This window comes from Sciurus carolinensis, chromosome 3, assembly GCF_902686445.1.
Source record: "Sciurus carolinensis chromosome 3, mSciCar1.2, whole genome shotgun sequence".
NCBI lineage: Eukaryota > Metazoa > Chordata > Mammalia > Rodentia > Sciuridae > Sciurus > Sciurus carolinensis.
The window spans coordinates 102,596,604-102,620,988 of NC_062215.1; the positions used below are offsets into that span (position 1 = coordinate 102,596,604).

General features: G+C 37.0%; 1 protein-coding gene across 1 annotated transcript; it reads right to left on the reverse strand.

Moving 5' to 3' along the window:
• Positions 1–879: 879 nt before the first annotated feature.
• Positions 880–22,604, reverse strand: Nmi (N-myc and STAT interactor). Its single transcript, XM_047545141.1, has 8 exons — positions 22,463–22,604; positions 15,313–15,417; positions 14,440–14,535; positions 11,029–11,191; positions 7,416–7,522; positions 7,142–7,328; positions 3,139–3,245; positions 880–2,302 (listed from the first exon to the last, which is right to left on the reverse strand). The coding sequence occupies exons 2-8, from the start codon at positions 15,394–15,396 to the stop codon at positions 2,120–2,122; spliced, it is 927 nt and encodes a 308-aa protein (XP_047401097.1). The 5' UTR covers positions 15,397–15,417; positions 22,463–22,604; the 3' UTR covers positions 880–2,119.
• Positions 22,605–24,385: the final 1,781 nt, after the last annotated feature.

A 24,385-nucleotide genomic window follows, 5' to 3' on the forward strand; every position in this document is an offset into this window, starting at 1 on the left:
TTGGTGTCTCTTGCTCTTTCCCTTTCCAAGTGGGAGAGTTTATTGCACTTATCTTTCTCAGTTCCACCATGTGTATTGGGTATGTTGCTATCTCTGTATACAGTTCAGATCTGATAGAGAAACTACCACATGTCGCTGAGAGTTCACACACTTTGACTCTGATGCCTTAATTGAATGGAATTTTTAGTTCTATTCCTTGGGGATGAGGTGAGTATATTTTGTGTGTGAAGAAAAGTGAACCAAATGATGTGATCAACAGGGCAGGACAGCCTATGCTGGTCATTATTCTGACCCAGCCAAATCTGGTTCTCTTAACCTTAAAAAAATTTCTAGTCTCCTTATATCTGAATGGGGCCATGTAACTATTTCTTGACTGAGATATGAGAAGAAATGACCAGGGTCCATTCTGGATCACAGCATTTAATTACTGGTCCAAGTCTCCCCAGACTTTGCTTTTTCCCAGTTCTGGGATTCTCTTTATCCTCCAAGTGATGAGGATAAAGAGAATCACCTGCCAGGTTGTGCTGGGCATTGTGCATGATGAGTAAGACTGTCTTCCCCACCCCTCATACTAGGGATGGAACCCAGGCACGCTCTGCCACTGAGCAACATCCCCAGTATCCCCACCTTTGTTTTTCGGAGACACAGTCTCACTAAGTTGCTGAGGCCAGCCTCAAACTTGCATTCCTCCTGCCTCAGCCTCCTGAGTAGCTGGGATTACAACTGCAGACCACTATGCCTGGCTAAACCTCTATTCTTCATAAATTATCAGGTCTCAGGTACCCATAATATCAACAGAAAACAGACTAAAACAGTCTCAATATTTTCAAGAGCTTTAAATAATGTATTTCCAAAGAAAAATAGACATAAGAGTTTTTAAATGGTAAATATAAAGATTTATTATAAATTCAACCATTTTTAGATACCATCTTCATTCCTAACAAAAATATGAGAATAATGAGCACTTCTGACAGTAACTTTAAAAATGAAAAGTAAAATATCAAAAGGAAAAACTAAACTTTTCCCTTTTAATTTTAGGTGGTAGCATCCATTGGATAGGTTTAGAAACTTCTAAAAGCATTAATTTCTGCTGTAAGTATGAATTTAATTCGGCTTCCAATTCTTCATGAAACGTACTGTGTCAAAATAAATGTTCTTCACCAAAAAGAACTTTACCTTCTGTGAATAGGAACTTTTAAATTTATCCTTAAAAAGTTTCCACAAATTAAAACAGTGAAATGATAATAAACTGGGTCACTTTCCAACTAACCCTTAAACCAAAGAGGACAGGAACCATGTGCTGCCTTCAGGAATTCTCAGCATCTAGCTCCAGAAGTAATGAGCCCCTAGCTTTCCATTTAGATTTCACTGTGTTCCAAGGTTTTCAATCTTTTAGACTGATTCTTTCCACTATTAGTGTTAAAGAAAGAAAATGCTAGTCTTTACAAGCTCTCTTTGAAGAGGGGAGGGATTGGAAGGAGTCAGGGGACAGTTGGCATGCTGAGTGAAGGAAAGTTCAAGACAAGATTACACTTAGTTCTGAGAACCTTGGATCTGTGGAGTGAATTGCTATGCAAAGTAGGGCATGATCACTCCTGAAGTCCCTTGAATCTTTAGTAGTCTACAGAAATCACACACTGCCCAGTATAACTGCATTCCTTCACTCTTGAAGTTCCCTGAATCTTTGGTAGAGTCTTCTACAGAAATCCCAAACTATTAAATGTAACTGCTTTTCCTTTGGACAATACTAAGTATCAAGTCTACATGTTGGTGGGTATGGGACCAAAATGGAATTGGCCCACATGATCACCACACGCTGAGCCAACTTGGGCAGGGGAACATCTGGATCGCTTAAGGTCAATTTCAACAGACATGGAACTCACCCACATAACTTATGAATAAAACTGTTTTTAACACAGTGCATTTACACATTTATAAGTGTGCAGCCAAGTTCGAAACAAAGATGAATTCAAAAACTTGTAAGTATATTTTGTATCTAGAAATAAATGGATACTAAAGAATTAAAATTTTCATTTTTTAAAGGAAAGGATATTCACTTTTGCCAAATGTTTACAGTGATTTGAACTGAAAGTTATAATTTTCATATGACTACATCAGTTTATTCTTCAAAATATGCAGTGTAAGGTTGACTTAAAGAACACTTGACCACATCTACTTCTCCACCTCCATTGTGCTTCCGTTGAAAGTGAATGCCAATGAAATCCTCCACAGTTTCTTCTTCCATCTGAATGTTCTCCATTCCCGTCAGAAGCACTGTCCTCTTAGATAAGCCTGAAAATATCTAAGAAAGGAAAAAAGATAAATACAAAAATTTCCAAAAGTTTTAAATTCAAAACCTTTCATCCGAAAGTTGTGCTTAGTATATTGGACTTTATCTCAGTAGAAAAAGGAAGCTGTAAGATATTTCAAAGAGAATGTCAGAGTCAGATCTGAGTTTCAGAAAAAGAACTCTGGTGGCATTTTGAAGAGTGGAGGAGAGAAGGGCAGTTCAAGAGACAGACCTGTAAAGAGGTAGTCAGAGATGGATTGACATGATTTGGTGACCCAATGAGTGGTGAAGGTGAGGCAAAATCAAGAGTTATGTATGACTTCTAGCCACCAGGACTACAAAGGTAGTGGTTCCCTCTTAGAAGGAATAGGAAGAGGGTTTGTGGTAAAAATAATGAGTCCGCTGAAAACAGCAGAAAGAATGATTTCTAATACTTTATGATCAATAGATGCAGGAGAGAAAAGTAGCTGCATTCCACATATAAAAATAAAGATGTTTTGTTATTATGTGAGTAATTTTCATTTAAAAAATAGATAAATAAGGCACTGCTTTATATTAAAATATTCTTTTAAAAGTCAGAATCATTCTGAGACAAGAAAAAAATGAAGAAACTATTTTGATATCCCTCAAATAAAGGATTTGATATCCTTCAAATAGTAACAGACAAAAAATTTCCCCTCTCCTGGGGCAGGTTGGTACAGTATGTTCTCAAAATGAAATACAAGATGACTTTTTGAGCTGGGTGTGGTGGTGCTGACCTGTAAGCCCAGCTGCTCAGAGGGCCAGTGTGGGCAACTTAGCAAGACCCTCATCTCAAAAAACAAACCAACAAACAAAGATGACTTTACCTGATACTTTTTCAAGTGTCTTTCTATGTATGGAGAAACAGCAACTCTATGGCAGCTTTGATTTATGTAAAGAGGATATTCTTTCTTTTTCAATATCTTGTCAACAACTAAAAGTAAACAAAAAAGTTTTTTTACTATCATAAACATTTTTAATCAAACTTAAAACTTCTTCCCCACAGAGTAATATCACTGTGAACATTGAATCGAGTGATTAATTTCTAAGTAATGTTACAATCCACAATGAGACTTCACAGTACATAATTTTTAAATGTTTCCTTCTGCCTTGAGCTATCCACTGCAGTCAATCAATGCACAGAGGGCTGATTGTTCTCAAATGGACACTGAGTTACATAAAAAACTAGTCATGCTGGACACAGTGGCACATGCCTGTGATCCCACAGGAGGTAGAGGCCAGAGGATGGCAAATTTGAGGACAGTCTCAGCAATTTACCAAGACCGTGTCTCAAAATAAAAAAGGCCTGCGATTGTAGTTAAGTAGGAAGAAATCCCTGGGTTCAATCCCTAGTACCGCAGGAACATAAAAAGTACAACAGTCATCTAACAAGATTGGAGGATTTCTGTTTGTCAAGAGGTATAAATGATCTGGGCGTGGTGGTACATGCCTGTAATCCCAGTGACTCAGGAGGCTGAGGCAGGAGAAACAAAAGGTCAAGGCCAGCCTCAGCAATTTAGCAAGGCCTTAAGCAACTTAGTGAGACCCTGTCTCAAAATAAAAAAGTTAAAAAGGGCTGGGGATGTGACTCAGTGGTTAACGGTCCCTGGACTCCTGGGTTCAATTCCTGGTACCAAAAAAAAAGTATAAATGAAAACTATGAATAGTACACCATAAATATACAGTAAGTTACAAGTTTATTTTACATTATACATATATATAGTAAATTACTTGGTCATCCCAGTACATGAAACTCAACAAACTGAAATAATGATGTTAACCAAAGTGGTGAGGGAAGGCACTGAGTGTCATCTAGAAAAAGTGAGGACAAATAACAAAAATTCATCAGTTTTCTCTAACATAAAGGATAGAAAGGATGGTCTGGTCTTTTTAGTAGCATTTTTTTCCTAAAGTAGAGAAAGGTAGTACGTCAAACTACATAAGGTTTAACAGAAACAATTCTTGAGAACATACAACCATCTTTTAAAAAATCCCTCTCATAAGTCCACCTTGAGTTGGCAGTATGGTACAACGGTTAGGAGTAGAGGTCCTTCTTGGTGAGGATATGAAGTTGGAACCCTGGAGCACTGCTTGAAGGAATGTAAAATGGTACGAGAGGTATGGAAAACAGCATGGCAATTCCTCACAACATTAACAGACTTACCATATGATCCAGCAATTCCTTTTGCAATTACATATCCAGGAAAATTGAAAGCAGGAACTTGAATAGATATTTGCACACCAATATTCATAGAAGCATTATTCTCAACAGCCCAAAGGTAGAATCAACCCAAGTGCCCACCAACAGATGAATGGACACACACACACACACACACACACACACACACAGGCATAACAGAACATTATTCAGCTTAATTAATGAAATTCTGACTATAATATAATACAGATAAACCCTGAAAACACTATACTAAGTGAACTAAGTCAGACACAAAGAGACTAACAATGTATTATGATTTCACTTATTCAGAATAGGCATTTTCATAGAGAAAGAAAGGAGAACTCTGGTCACCAGGAGCTAAAAGAGGATGTAAGAAAAAGATCTTGTTTAATGGGGACAGAATTTCAGCATGGGATAATGAAAACATTCTGGAGATGGGTAGTGGTGATGGTTGTACAACATTGCGAATGTACTTGATGCCACTAAATTAGATACTTAAAATGGTTAAAATGATTAATTTTATATTATATATATTTGATCATCATTTTTAAAAACCATTTTAAAAGTGCAGGTCCTACATCAAATAGATATGCTTCAGTTCTGACTCTGCTGTTTATTAGTTATGTGGCCTAGGTTTCTTGCTTCTTGAAGCCTCAGTTTTCTTTTCTGCAAAATGGGTATAATTACAGTATCCACATCATAAATTGTTATGATGATTCTATGAAGACACAGTTGTAAAGTACCCAGAATATGCATCATAATGCATATATAAGTCTCTTGTGGATCGTTCTTAATATAAGAGATGGACCAGCTAACATCAAGCAGATAAAATGAATATAAGAATTTTAAAAATTAAATATGGATCCTTAACTATTGAAATTTCTACCAAGTTATGATGCATTTCTAAGACTTCTTCCATTTGGGTCTCTAGTTAACTACAAAACACCCCACTGTCAGGCACAGTGGCACTTTCCTGTAATTCTGTCTATTCAGGAAGCTGAGGCAGGAGGATCACAAGTTCAAGGTCAGCCTGGGCAACTTAGTGAAACCATGTCTTCAAATTAAAAATAAAAAGGACAGGGCTGGGGATATAGCTCAGTTGGTAGAGTGCTTGCCTCACAAGCACTAAGGCCCTCGGTTCAATCCCCAGCACTGCAAAAAAAATAAAATAAAAAGGACAGGATGTACTTCAGTGACTGACAGAGAGCAACCCTGGGTTTAATCCCCAGAGAAACACACACAAAAAAAGTTCTAAATTTCATCCAAAGGCCCAGAGAAATATCTAGAAATACATATAACTAACCATAACTAATTTTGAGGAAATGCTTTACTTTTTACTAAATTTATGCTCTCAATGCAGTATTTTAATTTTTTAAGATGTACCTATTTCATTGGTATGAAAAAAATTTAATCAAATTTTTTTAATTATATAGTTGGATTTCTATAAGCCCAGGAGAAGCCCAAGCATTTCACTAACAAGAGCAAGAGTATTTTGAGTATTTTACATTCAGAATCACTTGAACATATTTTAAAAAGCAACTGTAGAATCTTTTCTTTTCAGTTTTAAGTATGTAAACCGTCCTAATGTGATCTGATAAAAGTTCATTTCTTTCTTTTTCTTTTGTGGTTGTATGAGATTCGGGGGATTGAACCCAGGGCCCCAAACATGCTAGGTAAACGCTACTGCAAGCACTGAGCTACACTGCAGACCTTTTTTATTTTTTATTTTAAAACAGGATCTTCCTAAATTGCCCAGGCTGGTGCAAACTTGCAGTCCTCCTGCCTCAGCTTCCTGAGTTGCTGGGATTATAGGCATGCACCAAAACACCTGTCTAATAAAAATCCATTCTACCAGAAAAAAAGAATAAATGTCTAGCTCATCTTTTCTGGAATAGATTTCCTCTATCTGGTAAGACCTTTGTCAGTAATAATGTGTAAGATGAAAAAGAGAGTTGATATTTTTTTGGTTTTTGGTTTTGGTTTTGTTTAATTTGGGGATCCTGGGGATTGACTCCAGAGGTGCTCTACACTGAGCTATATCCCCAGCCCTTTTTTTTCAATTTGAGACAGGGTTCACTAAGTTGCTTAAGACATCGCTAAGGTGCTGAGGTTGGCCTCAAACTTTGTGATTCTCCTACCTCAGTCTCCTAAGTTGCTAAAGAGAGAGTTTTACATATTTTATATTATACTTATAATTTATATTAAATATATTATTTACATATACATATTCATATTAAATGTTATGTTTAAATTGCTATCATATCCACTGTACGTTCTTAGGAAAGTTCATTATCTTTTCTGGGCCTGTTTCCTCATCAGTAAAATAAATATATCACCTACTTCCAGAGACATGGTAAGGATCAGAAGAGATAATACATACAGTGTCAGGGTACAGTGTACATACAGTGCCATGCCTGACGCATGATCTTATGATTTAAGATTCATGGTAGTATTATTTGGAGTAACATTAACATTCTCAGCAGTACTCAAGAAATCATTTTAACCTTAATAAGGTTAAGAAAAATCCTCAATTATCATGATAATGATAATTGAAATTAGAAATAAAAAAAGTAGAATAGGAATACTTTCAGAAATGGCAAAAAATTATTAAGTGACAGAGTATTGAAGATTTTCAGTGTGCAAGGGACTACCTCCAGCTTCCACAAATGTGACCACGGCACTTCCGGATTGCTTGTCATAGTTCACGCTTTCCACCTCTCCACCTCCATGTCTGGATTTGCAAAAGCTCAGCTCTAGCTTGTCTCTCATCTGATCTTCAGGCAATTCATCAGGAATTTCAGTAACACTGATCTTCATTTTAGAAACTTCTACATGAACCTGGGAAATAGTTTCATGTTTGGAAATACGGATGAGAAAAGTGCCCGTGTTCAACAGAAGTCCGAAAAGCTTTAATTACAGTGTTACCTGGAATCTGACTCCTGTGTTCAGTGGAACTGGATTGGCCGTCACCTCCACACTCAAATCCTCTATCTTCACACGATGTTTCCCCATTCTTATCACATTTTGTGCAACTGAAAAATAATTTGGGAAGTATTAGTTTCCAATTTTTCAAAAGGTTTTGTGCTTGTTTAAGAATAAATGATCACAAATGTTTCAAATGTCTTTAATATTAAACGATCTAATTTTAACATTTTTCTTGGGATTTCCAAATGAAAATGGTCTTGTCACCAAAGCAGGATATATTAATATTGCAATACAGCAGCAAAAACAACAGTGCAGAAATCTTCAAGTTCCAGATTCATCTTAAGGGATCAATCTTTTATCTCTTAAGAGACACGCCCAATGATAATCCTCTAGGCATTCATGTATTATTCATATATTATTTCCATTCAGTTACACACACTTCTTTCCACTGTTGACAGTGTTACCAGAGAATTCCTCTAGCTCAGCCAGAAATTCTCTCATGTTGAGTAAGCTAGGAAAACTCCTCAAGGCCAATGTCATTTTTCCAATTAATTTTAACTGTATTTAATTTTATCATTTGTCAATCCCATGTTATTAGCACCATAGAAATACATTTTTGTCTCTATCTTCACAAGGATAACATAATAAAAACTATATACACTTGCATATCAGAGTGAGAACTTTTTGTTTTGTTTGGGGACTTTGGGGGCCATATTTAATGAGGAATTCTATTTTACTAAAATGCTCTTGAAATCATTCTTTTGAAAAGTAGAGTCCCAGTATACCAATCGCAAAGCTGTCAGTCTAATTTATTCACACAAATGGGAGAGGTTCAGTAATATACTTATGCCAAAAACATTAAAAATCCAAAGACCAACTATATGCCAGTTTAAAATGTATGTGAGTAGGTGTTTCTTTTTTAATTGTGACATGAGTTTATAGCAGTTCAGTTGTTGCTATTTGGAGCTGCTTCTTCTAATTTATCATGAAGATAAGAGATGTTCACTCTCTGACTCATAAACCTCACTGTGTTTATGACAACCAGATAGCACACCACAGCTGGAGGGAGACAGAAACAGGGCTAGAAGGCAGGGCGTTGTCAATGTGGGAATTCAGACTCACTGTACCACAATATGACTTTATAACTTGGATGATTTTTTTTTTTGCTAATGGCAACAGATGACAATTACAGAAAACATCAATGAAGTAATACTCATATGATCCTCTTTCCCTTCACTCCCCCAAACCCCCAACATCTGGTGATCTGACGCAACAGAGAGGGACCACTTATGTCTCAACTTCTATGACTCTCACAGCCAGAAGCCAACTTCTGTTTCATTGTGTTTAGATCTAGCACTGTCCCAGGAGATCAGGGCCTCAAAGCCATGTCAAGGGTGGTAACAGTGACGTGGCTAGAGCTGAAGAAAATCCTAATCCCAGCATTTCCAGGTAATGGCAGGGTGGAAACCTGGCTCAGAATCCTCCTTTAATCTGCCAGTTCCATCTACCACTGCCCATTGCCAGTGTGGCTCCTGGCCTCCACTTGTCCTCAGCTGCAGTGGTGGCTCCAGCGTAAACAGAAGCACCCTGGCATGGGTGGGGGGATGTGCATCATCTGAGCATTCACCAACTTTCTGGAAAATCTTTCCTGTCAACATTTATTTTTAGAATACTATGATAGGACCAGGAGTCAGGAGATAGGGGTTACAATCCTAAGAGTCTCTGAATATAAGCATTGAATGGCCCTGAAGACCACCTGGTCCCACCCTATAATTTCACAAATATCAGAATGAAGGCCAGGTGGGCAACCTGTTCAGAGGAATGTTGGTCCAGTAGAAATTACACAGGCATTCAGGGTTTGGTTCTCAGCTATGCAAATTATTATCTGTCTAGACCTTGAGCAAGTCCCTTCTCTCGGCTTTTGTTTCCTTATCTGAAAAATTCCTAATGTACAGCAGTACCAACAGCCAACATTTATTAAGTGTCCATTATGTGTCAGACACTGTGCTAGGTAGCCTATCAACACTTCTCACATAATACTCAAAGCAACTCTATGATGTAGGAGCTACCACAAAGCCTGTCATAAAAACCTGAGGTTTAGAAAGAACTCACACCAAATCATACCTCTAGGAAGAGGCAAAGCTGGCACTCAGCCGGAGCCTCCTCCAGAAGTTCCCTCAGCCCTGAACAGGGGCCCACACCATGGCAAACTTAGTAAACATCAGGTCCTATCCCAAATCACCCACTCCCTGGCTCTTTCCATTCACTGGTTAAGTGCCCTTAGGAAAATCACTTACACATTCTCAGAATCTGTGTTCTTGCCTAAAAAATATAAATAATAACAATCCTATCCTGCCCTGTTTAGAGTTGTGTGAGTATAAAATGAGATGATATCTATGAGAACACTTTGAGAATTTGAGAGCTCTATTACCTTAAAACATTATTACTATTCTCATCATTCAAAGGAAGCACATGGAAGAGAAGGAGGCTGGTATGGGGCATCACAACACCTTTATTTCAATCCCAGAGTCATCATTTCTGAATGAGTAGCAAATACTGATCCTTTAATATTATTATACATATTAATTATAAGCATATAATGTCTACATCCTATTACGATTTAGATCTGAAATGCCCCTCAAAGCTCATGTGTTGAAGGATCGGTCCTCATGCAGCAATGTTCAGAGGTAGGTCTTTGAGAGGCGAGGCTCAAACCTTGTGAACGGATTAATCCATTTAAGGATCCATAGCTGAACGGGTTATCAGGAGGTGGTGGAATGTTCAGGAGGTGGGGCCTAGTTGGAGGAAGCAGGTGTGTGTCTTCAAAGAGTATATTTTGTTCCCAACCCCCATCCCCTCTGTCTTTACTTCCTGGCCATCATGAGGTGAGCATCTCTGGTCCTGCCATGATGTCCCGCCTTACCACATGCCCAGAAACAAGTGACCAATGGACTGAAACCTCCAAACCTATAAGCCAAAATAAATCTTTCCTCCTTTAAGTGGATTTCTCTCAGGTATTTGTCACAGTGATGAAAGCTAATGAACACACTTAATGTCTTATAGTCAGTTTTCTCATAAAATGCGGATATTATATCTGCTTCAGAGTATCACTACAAGGAAGAGAATAAATATTATGTGTAAATATTGTAAAGCAATAACCAAATATCTACAAAAGATCTTTCAAAGTCCCAGTGCTCTCCAGAGGTAACATGGTCACAATTTTATTTATTTATTTATTTATTTTAAGATGAATCATACCCTCAAAGGGGAATAAAGGGAAGAGAAGGGGAATGGGAATCAGAAAGACAGTAGAATGCATCAGACATAACTTCCTATGTTCATATTTGAATACAAGACCAGTGCAACTCCACATCATGTACAACCACAAGAATGGGATCCTAATTAGAATAGGTCAGATTCCATGTATGTATAATATGTCAAAACATACTCTACTGCCATGTATATCTAAAAAGAACAAATAAAAATTTTTTTAAAATAAGAAAATACATCCAAAAAGGCAGAATAGTTAGATTTCAGGAAAAAAATGGTTTTGCTTTAATTTAATTATTAAAGATTTTTTTCTTTTTTCTTAAAAAAAAAAGATTAGTCATACCTTCTTCTTCTTCAAAGGTAATCAGTGCTTGTCCTTTTTGTATCTCATAAGGCACGTGTGATTTCACTTGAAATGAACAAGAAATATTTGAAAACTGGCTAGCATTCTCAGGAGTCTCTAGTGATGTGAATTTCATCTTTGTTTCAGAAATATCCTCTTCAATCTAATTCAAATAGAATGTTTGATTAAAATCAAGATAAGAAATAACTTAAGTCCCTCCAATGACAATATGATTTGGTCAGCCAATAATTCATTCTCCACTGATTTTAGAACCTCGTAGAATATTGACTGTGGATTTATTTAACATCTTTAGTAATTGCTTTTCCCCTGCAAGTACTCAGTAATGTAATCAAATACTGATCCTTTAATAGCATTTCACAAATGAAATTATAAATACATAATCCACTCACTTTTTCTAGTCAATATTTAAACTGGTCAGCATTGTATAGTGTTCCATTCTAAAGCCCACATCATTCAAGTAGATAAGGACTTTCTAAATAAGTGTGCCAATAATGCACTATCTCACAAGGGAATCATTAGATAACATGTTTAATTTCACTGCAAAGAAGTATGAAATATAGGACCAGGCATATTATGGTTATTTTTATGACAAACCAAAGACTACTGAATTATATGATAGAAAATTTATCACATTTAAATTTCACCTTCCCCAACACCTATCTATCAACTTTGTAAGCATTACCACAACATTGGTTTATAAAAAAGCTAAGGGATACTATCAACAAGACTCAGGTCAGTGGTAAAGTGCTTGCCTAGCATACACAAAGCCTTGCCTTCAATTCCCAGCACTACAAGGTGGGGATGGAGGGGAAGAATTGCAATCTGCAGGATAAAGTTAGGTGGTTTTATTTAACTATTTAAAATCATTGGGATTTGCCTAGCATACACAAGGCACTGGGTTTGAACCCTAGCACAGCAATAATTAATGAATTAAACAAGGGCTGATGTAGCTCAATGACAGAGTTCTTGTCTATCATGCTGGGTTGGATCCTCACATCATAAAAATAAAAAACAAAATCACTAGGATCAACAGACATACACAACATTCATAAATGCACAAAATGAGTTACAAGTTCACATTTCTATTTTCCATGGTTATTTTACATTCCTGTTTCTCATGGTTACTTTGCCTAAAAGGTATATTGCTAAAGATTAAAAGCATTCACTGAATCATTTGATCTAATCTTAAACTTATTTTATATCTTGACACCTAACTTTAGTACAATTTCTGATTACTGGCTAGGCACCATGGCACATGCCTATCATCCCACCTATTCGGAAGGCCAAGGCAGGAGTACCACAAATTCAAGGTCAATCTCAGCAACTTAGCAAGGCCTAAAGCAACTTAAAGAGATGCTGTCCCAAAATAAAATATAAAAAGGACTGGGGGTATAGCTCAGTGGTAAAGTGCCCCTTTGATTTAATCTCCCATATCATTAAAAAAAAAAAAATCTGATTACCATAGGCTAACCAAAAAAATCTGTATGCAGGGTAGAGTGGCTCATGCCTATAATCCTATCTACTCCAAAGGCTGAGGCAGGAGGATCACAATTCAAGGACAGCCTGGGAAACTTTAGTGAGACCCTGACTCAAAAATAAAATAAAAAGAGCTGTGGGGAAAGGGGTGACCTGGGGATATGGCTCACAGGTAGAGCCATAACCTGGCTTCTATCCCCATCAACACACACACACACTCCCACCTGCAATGTCTGTGGCGGGGAGTGTTTTCCCAGTATACTCTGAGAAGGCAAGAGCTTTCCAGAGTGACAGCGAGAAAGCCCAGTACTAGTCCTGACCACACTGTGGCAGAGAATAATCACTTAATCCCTCTTGATCTCAATTTAGGTGCCTACAAAGTGGTCCACTGGGCTGGCTGGTTTCTAAAGGTCTTTGATCTGGTCCCAGTCTGAGAAGTAACCAGAATCCTAACCATCTTTTGCAGGAAGTCATCCATCTCATGGACAGGAGGGACTTCACTTCCCCTTCAAGTTCCCCCACCTCAAATCCCTGCCCCACTCAAATCCCTATCTCCTGTTTCAACAATAAAATGACAATGTTTTCATTTTTTAACTATCTGGGCTGTTAAGAAGAAAAGAGAAGTGAAAGTTATATCTAATTCAAATACAGGGAAATTTAGGAGAGAATCTAAATGGTAAAGATTAATAGAAGTCCAACTTTGTAAACTAAAATTCATCGAAATAATTAGCCATGAGGAGGATAATAAATGGGGTCAGTGAGAAGATCATCGCTTTATTTGCCTTTGTAAATTTTGTTCATTTTTTTGGTTTTGTAAGTTCTATTAAAGTGTATATAAGTATAGAAAAGTGCATGTATCTTCCAGTCAACCTGGCACACACCTGTAATCCCAGTGACCTGGGAGGATGAGGCAGGAGGATTCCAAGTTTGAGCCTAGTTGGACAACTTAGTGAGAACTTGTCTCAAAATAAAAAGAGCTGGGGATATAGTTCAGTGGTAGAGCATCCCTGGGTTCAGTCCCCACTACCCAAAAAGAAAAGTGCACATATCATAAGTATATATCAGGATAAAATCACAAAAGGTAACACACTGTGTGACTGGTACCCAGAACATGACAACATCCCAGAAATGCTCTTGGGTTTCCACAGGGGTCTTACCTGCTTTTGAAGGTAACCACTAGCCTAATTCTGAGCATCCTGCTTTTGTGCGTTATTTAAATGGAAACAAATGGTATACCCTTGTTGTGGTTTGGATATGAGGTGCCCCCCAAAAGCTCCTATGCAAGAATGTTTGGAGGTGAAATGATTAGATTGTGAGAGCTGTAACTAAACAGCCCATCCTAGTTTGAATGGACTGATGGGGTTGTACCTATAGGAAGGTGGGGCATGGCTTGAGGAGGTGGGTCACTAGGGTTGTGACCTGGAAGGTTGCATCTTCCTAAGGCCCCTTCCCCTCTCTCATCTTCCTGGCTGCCATGAGGTAAGCAGCTTTTCTCCACCATGTCCTTTGACATGTATTCTACCTCACCTAGGGCCCAAAGCTAAGGAGTTGGCCCACCAAGATCTAAATCTCTGAAACTATGAGACCAAATAAACTTTCCCTCCTCTAAATTGTTCTTGTAGGGTATTTTGGTGACAGGGATGAAAAGTTGATTACCAACCCTCCTCTGTCTTTTCTGATCAACAGCATGTTTATGAAATTCATCTGTCTCGTTTTATATAGTTGTGGTCTGGTCATTTTCATTGCTATGTAGTATTCAATTGTGTGAATATACCCTAATAATTCATTCTACTATAGAAGAACATTTAGGTTGTTTTTGGTGTTATGAATGTTTTTAAAATAAATTTTGTATAATTGCATCACTTTTTCTGTAAAGTACATGTCCAAAAAAATGTGATACATAAAATAGAGTACCTGGAAGTCTTTCACAGCCTCTTGTAACTCAGCTTCAAGCTTTTGAATCTCCTCCTTTAAATGGATATTTTCCTTTGTGATTTCATCAATTACTCCCTAGAAAATATCAAATAGTACTCTCAAAGTAATAGACCCTGAACTCGTTTTTCTAAATTAAAGAAAAATGCTAAATTTCCCCACCCTGAGCAAGACGAAGAAAGGCAATAGACAATCTCAGAATTAATTATGCCCACATGAATAATATTTTCATTGAATATTTTACCTTATCGCCAGTGATTCTGCTAACACTTCCAATTTTTTCATTTCCCTAATATGAATAAGGATACTGCTGTTCACTCAGGACCAAATTCAGAGACATTTTTATAATTGAGGCAGGGATTGAGACTAGTTCCCTTCCTTGATCTTTGTGACTACTATATGATTTTTAAATTACACCGTAACTGTCAACATGTTATTCTGGGGCAATATTTTTTAAAAATTAGCTGTGATTCCCATAGTCCACAGCTGTCTTAAAAGGTCAAACACATGGCCTTGGGTAGCAGGCTTGTTAAACTACCCGGGCCTCTGCTCCTCTTGGGTTAGATCAGGTAATTGCTAACTAATCTTTTAAATCCCAGGTACAAATCCAAGGAATGAGGAAGTGCATGAGAAGGCAGCTAATTTTTAAATTATGTAAGAGAAAGATTAAAAATGAGATTCTTCTTAGAAGGCTTAAATAACACAACAAAAATTTTTAAAACAAAATTTCCAAAAATGTTGGATCCTAATAGCTTCCCAAATGCAAGCTAATGTTGGACAAAGATATATAAAACATGCTCTACTGGAAAACTAAAAATTAAATATTTATTAATACCTAGTCATTTTCCTTTTTACCTGCTTTTGTTCATCTTTCTTCAGTTCTTCATCTGTCCAATGTTCCTTAGAAAGTTGTTTGTTGTTGTCTTTATCAGCTTCCATGATTCCTTAATTATTAAAAATCTTAAAAAAAAAAAAAAATTTCAGGGCTGAGGATGTAGTTCAAAGGTAGAATGCCTACCCAGCATGTGCCGAATCCTGGGTTCAACCTCCAGCACCATAAAAATAATAATAATAATAATGAGAAGAAGAAGAAGAAGAAGAAGAAGAAGAAGAAGACGACGACACGACAATGAAGGGGGAGAAGGCGGAGAAGAAGAAAAAGAGGAGGAAGAAGAAAGAAAGAAAGAAAGAAAGAAACGAAGGAAGGAAGGAAGGAAGGAAGGGAGAAAGGAAGAAAGAAAGAAGGAGAAAAAATTTAATTTAAAATACTTTTTAAATAGTACATATACATGCAAGTTGAAGAAGAAACAACTTTTACTCTTATGAAAGAAACAGTCCTTCTTTGCTATATCTTTTTTCATATCATCAAAGTCTCTATTATCATATAGCTTATATCCAAACGAAATCTATATTTCAAATAATTTTCACAGCTATAAATAGATACAAAAAATTATTAAAATCATCTGCTTTTCAGCTCAAGGATATATGGAAAATAATGGGTATTAACATTCTTTAACAGTTCACATCCCAATTATAATATTATGTTCCATTTTAAAAGACTAGTATTTTGATCTTCCAATCTTTTAAAAGGTTTTGATTTAAACATGTTATTCTTCCTATTGTATTTCCCCAAAATAAAAAGTATAAAGGCCCCCAACACACTCTTTTTCTCTACACAAGTGATCTCACCTGGAGTTTTTATAAACCCTCACTGGGTCAATAAACTTGGATGGGATGAAAATTCGTGTATTTTAAAAACTTCTAACTGAAAATTAGCATTCTTTTCAAGTATAAATATAGGCAACTATGGTAGTATTTATACTACCTTTGACAAAGTCATAGTAGAAAGTATTATAATTGTTGCAAATATGCTGAAATATTGTTTTTAACACAGTTTCTACAGTAGTTATTAAACTCACTGAAACGCCTTGTGAAATAGTATAATGTATCCATACATATTAGTATGTCAAAAGTTTTCTTAAATATTCTGATAAATATATTTCAATATAACTGGTTTTCTTTGTCAATTAAGAATGTGAAGAAAAAACCTAGAGAATGAGAGAAAATCTTTACTAGCTAAGCTTCTGACAGGATTAATATCCAGATTAATATCAAAAAACTTAACATCAAAAAAAACCAAGTACCCCAATTAATTAATGAGCTGAACAGATATGTCTCAAAAGAAGAAATACAATTGACCAATGAATACATGAAAAACTGTTCAACATCATTAGCAATTACGGAAATGCAAATCAAAACTACACTGAAATTTCATCTCACTCCAGTTAAAATGGCAGCCATCAAGAATACAAAAAATAACTGGGTGCCGTAGCAAACACCTATAATTCCAGCAACTCAGGAGGCTAAAGAAGGAAGATTGCAAGTTCAAAGCCAGTCTCATCAATGTAGCAAGGCCTTGTTTCAAAATAAAAAAAATAAAAAGGGCTGGGGATGTAGCTCAGTGGTTAAGCACCCTGGGTTTAATCCCAAATACCAAAAAAAAAAAAAAAAAAAAAAAAAAAAAGAATAGAAACAATAGGGACTGGGATTGTGGCTCAGTGGTAGAGCACTTTCCTAGCACTTCAAGGCACTGAGTTCAATCCTCAGCACCACAAAAAAATAAATAAAATAAAGGACGATCAACATCAAAAAAAAAAAAAAAAAGAAACAATAATACATGCTGGAGAGGATGTGGAGGAAAAGGAACAGTTTACACTGTTGGTGGGATTGTTAATTTATACAACTATGAAAATCAGTATGGAGGTTCCTCAAAAGAATAGAATGGAACTACCATATGACCTACCTATACCACTTCTCAGTATTTATCCTAAAGAATTAAAGTCAGTCTACTATAATGATACATGCATACCCATGTTTATGCAGCACAATTCACAATGCTCAAACTATGAAACCAGTCTAGGTGTCCATCAACAGATGAATGGAATAAAGAAAATGTGGTATATATACACAATGGAGTTTTACTCAGCCAAAAAGAAGAATGAAATTATGTCATTTGCAGGAAAATCAATGGAACTTGAGAATATTATGTTAAGTCAAATAGGTCAAACTAAGAAGGTCAAGAGTTGTATGTTTTCTCTCACAGGTGGAAGCTGGAGAGGAAAAAGGAAAAGAGAGGGACAGGGGTGAGGGGATCTTATGAAAATCAAAGGAAGATCATTACAGTAGAAGAAAGGGACCAGGAGAGGGAAAGGGGAAATAACTAGGGAATGAAAAAGAAAAAAATTGATTTCCTTTGTTAATCTATGTATTTTATACACTTAAAAAACTTCATTTTTTATTAGGAAGACAGGTGTGGTGGTACATGCCTGGAATTCATTATACTAGGGAGGCCAAGGCAGGAAAATCACCAGTTCAGGGTCAACCTCAGCAACTTGGTGAAATCCTGTCTCAAATAGAAAACAAAGAAGAGATATGGATATAGTTCAGTGATAAAGCTCCCCTGGGTTCAATCCCCAATACCAGCAAAAAAAAAAGGAAGAAGAAAAAAGGAGGCCCATAGGTTTTGCCACTCTAGCAAAGGAGTAATGACATTAAAAAGGGGGGGAAGACCAGTCAGTCTACACAGTTACTGAGGTGAAAAATTGCTAGATTGTATGCTACAAGGGACATTATGACTGTCTTTCTGGTTTTAGATGCACCTTAATAATCAGTCTGCTATATAATTTTCTAGGACTGCAAGTGGTTAAATTCTCAGTATTTTTGAAAAAAGAATTATTTCTTTTTAAAAATAAAAGAGAGAATGGCATGGTGGTACATGTCTATAATCTAAGCAACTAGAGAGGCTAAGGCAAGACAATTCCAAGTTCAAGGACATCCTGGACAACTTAGCAAGACCCTGTCTCAAAATAAAAAATAAGAAGGTACAGGGATACAGGTCACTGATAGAGCACCCCCAGGTTCAATTCCTTAGTTATATATATATTATGTGGTTATGTAGAAGCACACTATACACATACACACACACACACACACACACACACACACACACACACACACATATATATATTTTTTTTTTTTTTAAGAGAAGTCTAGCAAAAAATTAGTCTTGCCTTAGTTTACCCAGCCTGAATACAGGAATGTAAGAAAAACAGAGGGTCACATAGCACTCAGAACTTGGTTTCTAATACTGTCTCCAATAAAATGTTTTCTTTTTTTTTTCGTGGTGCTGGGGATCAAACTCACAACCTCGTGCTTGCAAGGCAAGTACTCTACCAACTGAACTATCTCCTCAGCCCTCCAATAAAATGAACCAAGGTTCCTTAAATCAATGATTGATTTTAGGTCTGGGATAGGAAATCTATAAGATAAGCCTGAAATATCTTTTGTCACTCTGTGAGCTCAGTTTACCCTATTACATGTTACATGATTTTGATTTATCTTATTATTTACTTTAATTATCTCATTGTGGTGACATCTTCTAGGAACCCAGACTTTGATTTCTAATGCTATTCTCCACTCAAGAGGAGCCAAGCAAGGCTCTTTGGAGAAATGACTGCTCCCAGGACTGGGACAGAAAAACTACAAGATGTGCCTGGGACATCTTGTGATGCCAAGAAGCAAGGAAATGCTTAATGAATGATGAGGACATATCGAAAGGACACAGGATCCAGCTTTAGTTGGTTTTCACCAACTAAACCTGGGAATAAATTAGGGATTAAAATAAATAATTGTAGTAACGACTAAAGCCATTGAGTAAAAAACAGAACTGAGTCAAAACCTAAGTAAATAAATTTAAAAATTGAAATTTTGTAAAGAAAGAAATATTTAGTTAGTTTCAAAATACTTCCCAACAAAATACTTATTAATTTCAAAGGGGAAAAAGAGTAGCTCATAGTGGAGAAGCCTGGCAAATATCACCATACTGAGATAATTTAAATAATGGGATAAATCAATATCATGTAACCTGAAATAGATGCCCGGAAATCACAGTGTGACTTTGATGATTCCTGCCAACAAGGCATCATCTGAATCTAAGCATAAGAAAATATCAAACAAATTCAAATTTAGGCACATTCTACAATCAACTGGCCTGTTCTCTTAAAAAGTGTCAAGTTCATGAAAGCCAAGTTAAAACAGAGAAACTTCTAGACTAAAGGAAACTAAAGACTATCATAACTAAATGCAATCCATGATTCTGATATTGGGACAACTGGTGAAAACTGAATTTAATATAATGATTAGATGGCAGCAAATATCACTATTAATTTCATGATTTTAAATTGTGGTTATGTAGAAGCACACTTTTTTTTAGGAAATATATACCACAGTGATAGGTACAAATATCACAGTCATAGGTCATCAAGTTAGAAATTGGCAAATAGTTCAGGAAAAACAAGTTGTTCTACTGTACTTCAAACTTTTCTGTAAGTTTGAGATGGTCTGAGATGAGAAGTACACACATTTTTAAAATTACAGACACACACAAATATATATTTATTTATATATATATATATATATATATATATATATATATATATCCCTATTATATCAACAATTAGAGAATCTTCCTAATGGTGTTCATCCAAAGTCTAACACAATCTGACCCCAACTTATTTACCAGCCTTATTTAAACAATGCCTCACCAAAGCTTCCTTGAAAGGGGATTCCTCCTCTCTCTCCTATACCCCAGTGTGTCACCTCCTTCCTCCCCTCCCAACCTTAATTAAGTTCAACCCCAAAAAATCCTACTGTTCAAAGTCCATTCCAAATACCCCAAAGTTCTTGAAGACTGGTTCCCCCAACGGACATTACATCTCCCCCGCTCCATATTTTGATTAAGAGCAGTGCTTCAATTTATTTTTGTATCTGTGTCATTTTCCATTACTGAAGAAAGGAACCATATCCACTCCCTCTTGCATCCATTCAAAGCACAACCTTACATAATGAAAACATTCAATTTATGGAAGTGTATGTTATCTTGACTTGCATATTTGTTCTGCATAAACATCTTATGCATGTGAAGTCCTCTTACTATATTTCCAAAAGTCAGAAACTGCACTAGTATTTATTTGTTTTTTAAAATAACTATTGTTAGCCAGGCTGGGGGCACATGTCTATTATCCCAGCAACTTTGGAGGCTGAGACAGGAAGATCTCAAGTTCAAAGTCAGCCTCAGCAATTTAGACCCCATCTCAAAATTTTAAAAACAAAATAAAATTAAAAGGATTGGGAATATTGTTCAGTGGTTATGTGCTCCTGGGTTCAATTCCCAGTAAGCGCACCCCCCCAAAAAAAAAAAATCATTGTTACAATGCCAATATTCTCAAGAGTTTGTATTAAAGGTGCTCAATGTAAATGGTTCCCAGAACTCCTCCGGCATATTTACCATCTGAATAATTCCCCCTTTTTGTGTGGTAATTCTTTTCTTTTATGCAGTCATGTGGGGAGAATAATGACCCTTTGAATATCCACATCTTAATCCCAAGAATCTGTAAAATTGTTAGATTGCACTGCAAAAGAGAGTTAAGGCTGCAGATTAAATTCGGGTTGCCAATCAACTGTCTTTAAAATATGGAAGTCTTCCAAGATTATCTCTGAGAGCCAATGTAATCCAGAGGGTCCTTAAAAGTGAAAGAGGAAGACAGAAGAGTCAGTGAGAAGTGAGGACAGAAGAACGGTTAGAGATGCAAATGTTGTTGGCTTTGAAGATGGAGAAAGGACAACTGAGTCAAGTGAGGTGGGCAGATTTTAGAAGTCAGAAAGGGAATTCATCCATTCAGCTCCAAGAGCCTCCAGAAAGGAAAGCAGCTCTGCCAACACTTTGGCTTTAGTCCAGTGAGACCTGCATAGGACTTCTAACCTACAGAATCTTAAGATTTAAAGGAGGTTGGGGGGGACGTCAGCCATTAAATCCATGTAATTCATTATGGTGGTGAAATAAAACGAATACAAACCACCATCATCTTGTTTCCCTTAAAGCACTCATATCATTATGTTAGTTGCCTGGTGGTATTGAACAGAATCTGCACATTCAGGTCCAGAAGCAAAAAGAAGAAACAGAATGTATGCATGTTGTATAGACTGGAAACAGTGTAAAAGGACAAAACTGCAACAATTCAAAACTCTTACTTGGCTTTATTTTACTATTGGAGGATCCCACAACACTTTATTCCATAAAATAGAATTAAAAACGTTCCCATGGCCTGAATAGAAGTTGATTTTACAGAGGAAGCGTTTTAAAAAAGCAGAAACGGAATAAAAAGTAGATTGGTCACTTCAATGTTACTTTCTATGTAAGGCTGGGACAGACAGGAAATCAGAACAACAGAAAAATAACTGCTTGGTTACCATCAGGCTATTTCAGGTTACCTTTTTTGTATGAATTAAATCAGAGGGAAGTCATTATCATGCTAATTGAAATTGGCCTGTTTAGGAAACTTGGCTGTTATCTTTCTCAGAAGGACAGTTACAACTTAGTTTCCTTCAGTGACATGGAACTTTTGCATGGGTTACTCCATATTGATATTTTAGACTGGTTTCTTGGGGCCCAATGCAGGAGGTTAGTCCAAATAATGGCCCCCTATAGTTTTGATTTAACAATAGCATTCTCCTTTGGATGCCTCCCACAAGAAAACCTTGCCAGTTCTGAAAAGTGAGGCATGAGTTCAGATGAACTCTGCATCAGCCAAGAATAATCTCTTTAAGAAATTCGTTTTCCTAAGAACTCTTTCTGGAGACACTCCAAGAAAACAGTGGGGAGTCATAAATCGTTTTAAGTTTCAATTTCCGGAATGAAGCAAAGCAGAGAGACAACGGTCTGAGGGCCCGACACACAGTGCAGAGAAAGTTAAATGCCCCTCGAGGCAGGTGCGCCGCTGGGGTTTACTTGGCCCCAGTGACCCAGACTGCGGATAGCGCTGGGGCGCGGCGACCCCAACCCCGGCTCTCCAGTCGCTGCGGTGGAACCCGCGTCCCTACTCGGGCTCTCCAGTCTGGGGCTGCTGGTAGCCGGGATTAGCAGCCAGGAACTGGGCGCCCCACTCACCCGCGTCCACCAGACAAGAGCAGCGCCCGCGGGATCCAGAGCACTTGACCTTCCGGGAAACCGCCCTACGCCGCTGGGCGCAACCTCCTGGGTCTGGAGCTGGCGTAGGTGCCGCCGAGTAGGTGCCACTCGCTCAAACTGCTTGATTCCTTAAAAAAAAAAAAAAAAAAGAAAGAAAGAAAGAAAGAAAGAAAGAAAAAGAAAAGAAAAGAAAGAAAAGAGGGGAAGAAATTTCAGATGACTGTTTTTCTTTAAAACTTAAATCACGATTAGGAACACTAAACCTGGTGTCTCCAAGTGATTAGCCACTAACAGAAACAAAAAGTTCCAACTGATTTCACTTTCGGTTTTTGAGACCAGGTTGTTTTGTTTTGTTGTGCCAGCATTCCCCTAACAAGTATTCCTAAAGTTTCTAAAACACTAAAAATTTCAGGACATAATTTTTAAAACACATTTTTAATTGTATTTTACAGGACAGATTGTTGGAAAAATGGATAGCAACCAAAGTCAAAGCAGGAATCTCTCCAGATCATAACTGTTATTTATTAGACATTATAATCTTAGTTTATGAGTTTTTACAGTCAATGGTGCTTTGTCTCTGCAACATCCCATGGGTCATGAAGTTGGGACAACTATGGTGTTGAGTTGGTTTCTATGACCCAAGTCCCTTGAAAGTTTTCTTATAATCTTTTGTTTTGTTGTGAAGCTTGTAAACAAATACTTCACTAGGTGTGAACGTTTCCTCTGAAAATAAAAACATCTGGCTAATTTCAAAAACTGCAGTTTCCTAATCCTGCACAAAGAACCACCCCACAGCTGCACTTGCTCATACATAGAGGTAGGGAAAGGAGATGAATCGAAATTATCCCAAGACATCAATTCTAGTTTATGGTGCCATACAGTTGTATGCAGTAAAATGTGGTGGTCTAAAATAATAGACTGGCAGAAACAAAATTCCTTCCCATCAAGAATCTTAAACCAGGCATGCTGCATGTAATCTCAGCAACTCAGGACGCTGAGGCAGGAAGATTGCCTGTTTAAAGCCAGCCTCAGCAACTTCATGAGACCCTGTTTCAAAATAAAAAATAAAAAAGGGTGGGGATGTAGCTCAGTGGTTAAGCACCCCTGAGTTCAATCCTTGGCACCAAAAAAAAAAAAACTAAAAAGAATCTTAATGGAAAGCAGTCATTTCCTTTTCTTTTTCTTTTTTTTTTTACAGACTGTATTTTGATTCACTGTACACAAATGGGGTACATCTTTTTGTTTCTATGGTTGTGCACAATATAGATTCATACCATTCATGTAATCATACATGTACATAGGGTAATGATGTCTGTCTCATTCCGCCATCTTTCATACCCCTCCTTCTGTCTCTATTTCCCTCTACATAATCTAAAGTTCCTCCATTCTTCTCTCTAAAGTGGCATTTCAGCATTTCTAAGAAGAAAAAAAAGTGTTGAGTGACAAGGATTTGTGTTCATCCCTTTTAGAAAATATGAAAACTCCATGTGTTGCAATTTGGTAGGTGGGGATATCATTTCTGTTTTACCCTGGACTTTAAGAGGGAGCATTAATTTGTGAAATAATATTTAGAGGAGGCCATGGTTTGAGACTAAGCTTCTACATGAGGCCCAACAAACCAGACAAAACAGTTATTCATGCTGAAATTCCACATCACCAAGAAGAAACTGTGTTGCTCATCTGACCTTCCAAGAAATCAGGAGAAAGATAAAAAGCCAAATTCCAAAACAGACCAGTTTTAACGAACATGATAAGGAGGTCCTCTCTACTTTAATCTTTACAAGCAAAATAATTTTGAAATGACCATGTTCTAGTCCTTTTTTCTACTTTCTTCAGCATTTTTTTTTTTTTTTTGTCCTTGCCTGTAAATCCAACATCCCCTACTCAGCTCATCAGAACCTG